The 3,026-nt window shown below is 34.1% G+C and overlaps 1 protein-coding gene across 1 annotated transcript; it reads left to right on the top strand.

The window, feature by feature from the left end:
• Positions 1 to 1,149: 1,149 nt before the first annotated feature.
• On the top strand, positions 1,150 to 2,582 carry LOC102627022 (cytokinin riboside 5'-monophosphate phosphoribohydrolase LOG1-like). The gene is made up of 5 exons (XM_006467095.2): positions 1,150 to 1,370; positions 1,501 to 1,598; positions 1,709 to 1,739; positions 1,844 to 1,943; positions 2,054 to 2,582. Exons 1-5 carry the CDS (start codon positions 1,254 to 1,256, stop codon positions 2,368 to 2,370), a joined length of 663 nt encoding a protein of 220 aa, XP_006467158.1. The 5' UTR covers positions 1,150 to 1,253; the 3' UTR covers positions 2,371 to 2,582.
• The last annotated feature ends 444 nt before the right edge of the window (positions 2,583 to 3,026 follow it).

Here is a 3,026-nt window from a genome sequence, read left to right as displayed (position 1 = left end):
AAAAAAAAATGTTGAAGAGTTTGAATGATCAAACACTCATAACACTCTTTTTTTTTTTTTATAAAATCAATATAATTCTTTAATTACAACTCTTTTAGAACTAAAAAATTTTACTACTTCTTATTATTTTAACCAACTAAGAGAGGAGGTATTTATATTTATTACAACTTAATCACAATGATAAATTAACCTAACTAATAAACAAATAATAACCACACATCAAAACTAAACAGGCAGATGTAGGAAAGGTTGGGCCACCTTCCTGGAGCATTTTAGCGGGGGCAGGGGCTCATGCAACCAAACATTAATGAATTCATTAGCATTCCTCTTCAGGTTCATTGGAGTCTCAGGTAAGGACTAGAGAAGGATGAGGAAGCAGCGCTCTGAACTCATTGATTCAGAGACAATATTTGGTAAATTGCAGTGCTTGCTGAAGGCGAGGTATGCTTTTAGGTACTTACCACATTACCACAGTTAGCACCACAAACTTGAACTACTTAAAGAAGCTTCCATGGGCTAGATTAAAGACTATTTAGGCTTTAAAGTTGTATGGATCAAGTTTATGATCCAACAAAAATCCAGTTTGGGTCTAAGATCAATGCCTAATCCTACCGTGAAGAAAGTAAACTGTCTATATGGTAAATCTTTATTTCAATTATATCATAGTTATAGAAGTCTATGAGCTTATTTCATATTCAAAAACTAGATAAAAAATTGAGAGTTAGTCTCAAATTTACATTATTAGTCTAAAATCAATTCTGAGCTCGTGTGGTTATTCCTTATCAATAGTGAATTCACCATTGTTGTGTGACTTCTAACTTCACCACTGTTGGTGTCTACGGATAATTTTTTATTTTTCAAATTTTATAATATAATTCTAATGCAATCACTTAAATAATTCTTATGCAATCAAGATCACCGTTACGTTTTTAAATTCTATTTTACTAGAATTTTTGTATACATGGAGTTTTCTAACAATTTTTCAAATACCAAATACATAAGTCACTTAAAGAGCAATAATTCTAAGGTAATAATGCAGTTACTTTCCCTTGTAGTGAAAAAAAAAAATGGTCGAGTATCCTTTCCCTTTTACAACAACTCTGGAGGGGAGATTTTTGAGAAAACATTTGGGGTTGGTGAAATACTTTCTGTTGTTTCCTTTCCTTATAAATACTGCCTTTCGCTTTGGTTTATTTATCCTTGATCTTCGACAAAGAGAAGAATAACAGACTGAGTGAGATAGAGAGAGATTGATGGAGGAGAAGAAAGAGGCCAAATCAAGATTCAAAAGAGTCTGTGTTTTCTGCGGGAGCAGTCCTGACTACAAATATTGCTACCGTAAGGCTGCCGTTGACCTCGGCAATGAACTGGTGCCCCTTTTATTTTTTTATCTACTCTTAATAATATTTTATTCTTTCAAGAAATTCTCTATAGCTTGAATGAACTTGTTTTTCAAGTTTTGAGTTTTCTCTCATCTAAATGTTAAATTCTTTTACGAAGGTTTCCAAGGGATTGGATCTTGTTTATGGAGGAGGAAGTGTTGGCTTGATGGGTTTGATTTCCGAAGCGGTTCATCGTGGTGGCAGACATGTTTTAGGGTAACTGGCTACTTACAGTCTTTACAAATTAATCAAGCTGTTTGATTTTACCGTTTTGACAATAAATTTGTTTTCATTTTCTTTTCGTATTGTCAATTTTTTATTCACAGAATCATTCCCAAAGCCCTTATGAAAAAAGAGGTATGCAATGAGTACATCTACCTAGCTCCTTCCCTTTAGAATCAAATTAGCACGAGTTTCGTTTTCACTTTAATATATGCATGAGGCTGGTATTTGCTAAGCAGCTGACTGGAGTAACACTTGGAGAGGTCAAACCAGTTGACCACATGCACCAAAGGAAAGCTGAGATGGCTCGGAATGCTGACTGTTTTATTGCCTTGCCAGGTCTCTCTCTTTCTCCCCCTATTCTAACATGAACATATTAATTTTATTATTTTCTGACAATTATTTCTTAATACAATTTAATGACTGTGTATTTTTCTTATAACAATCAGGCGGATTTGGAACTCTAGAAGAGTTATTTGAAGTGACCACATGGTCCCAGCTGGGAATCCACAACAAGCCTGTGGGTTTGATGAATGTGGAAGGATATTACGACCCTATTCTCAACTTCATCGACAAATCTATTGATGAGGGCTTCATTTACCCTTCTCAGCGAAGCATAATTGTCTCTGCTTCCAATGCTAAAGAACTTGTCCAAAAACTTGAGGACTACGTGCCTTCGCACGATGGAGTCGTCGCAAAGGCCAAGTGGGAAACCGAAGAGGCTGAAGCCAGTACATCTGATTTGAAGACCGAGACTGCTCCTTAGGACTTGGGAGGTTACAAATAATATATCATGTTTTATTTGAGTCCTTGGAATGTCGGTAAGCAGTCTATCTAGGTTTTTCCCTTTCTCAACTTTTATTAAACTTGATCTAAGAAGGAAGGGAGAAAATCCAATGGAAAGAAGGATGTAAGTCTTTAGGTGTTCTTAATTAACTTCATAATTAATAAGGCCTCTATGCTATCTTAAATGATGCTATTACTGCATATTTATCCAGGCTTTTGCAAAGATCATTCCACTCTTTCATTTGTCGGCTTTTCTATGTTTTTAAATCTACTTAGCAATAATTATCCTTAAAATTTTTTCCTTTCTTTTAGCTTATTTCTTTGTTATTTCTTCTGCAAACTTATGATTCTTTGTTATTTCTTCTGCAAACTTATGATTCTTTGTTATTTCTTCTGCAAACTTATGATTTGTCACAGCATTTTTAATGTTTTGGACATGTTGATTTTATTATATAAAATGTTGTAAAACAACTTAAATTAAGGAAAATTTCATTACATATGAAATTTACACATTAATAAGAATACTGGTGATATATTATATACTGGGAGAAAACAGCCATTCTATACGAACGTTACCGTGACCATGCAGCTATTGTACACCAATCAAACACAATTTACCTGTCATCCAATTTATCG

The sequence above is a fragment of the Citrus sinensis genome, chromosome 7, assembly GCF_022201045.2.
Source record: "Citrus sinensis cultivar Valencia sweet orange chromosome 7, DVS_A1.0, whole genome shotgun sequence".
In the NCBI taxonomy this organism is placed as follows: domain Eukaryota; kingdom Viridiplantae; phylum Streptophyta; class Magnoliopsida; order Sapindales; family Rutaceae; genus Citrus; species Citrus sinensis.
This window is presented reverse-complemented; position numbering and strand designations above follow the sequence as displayed.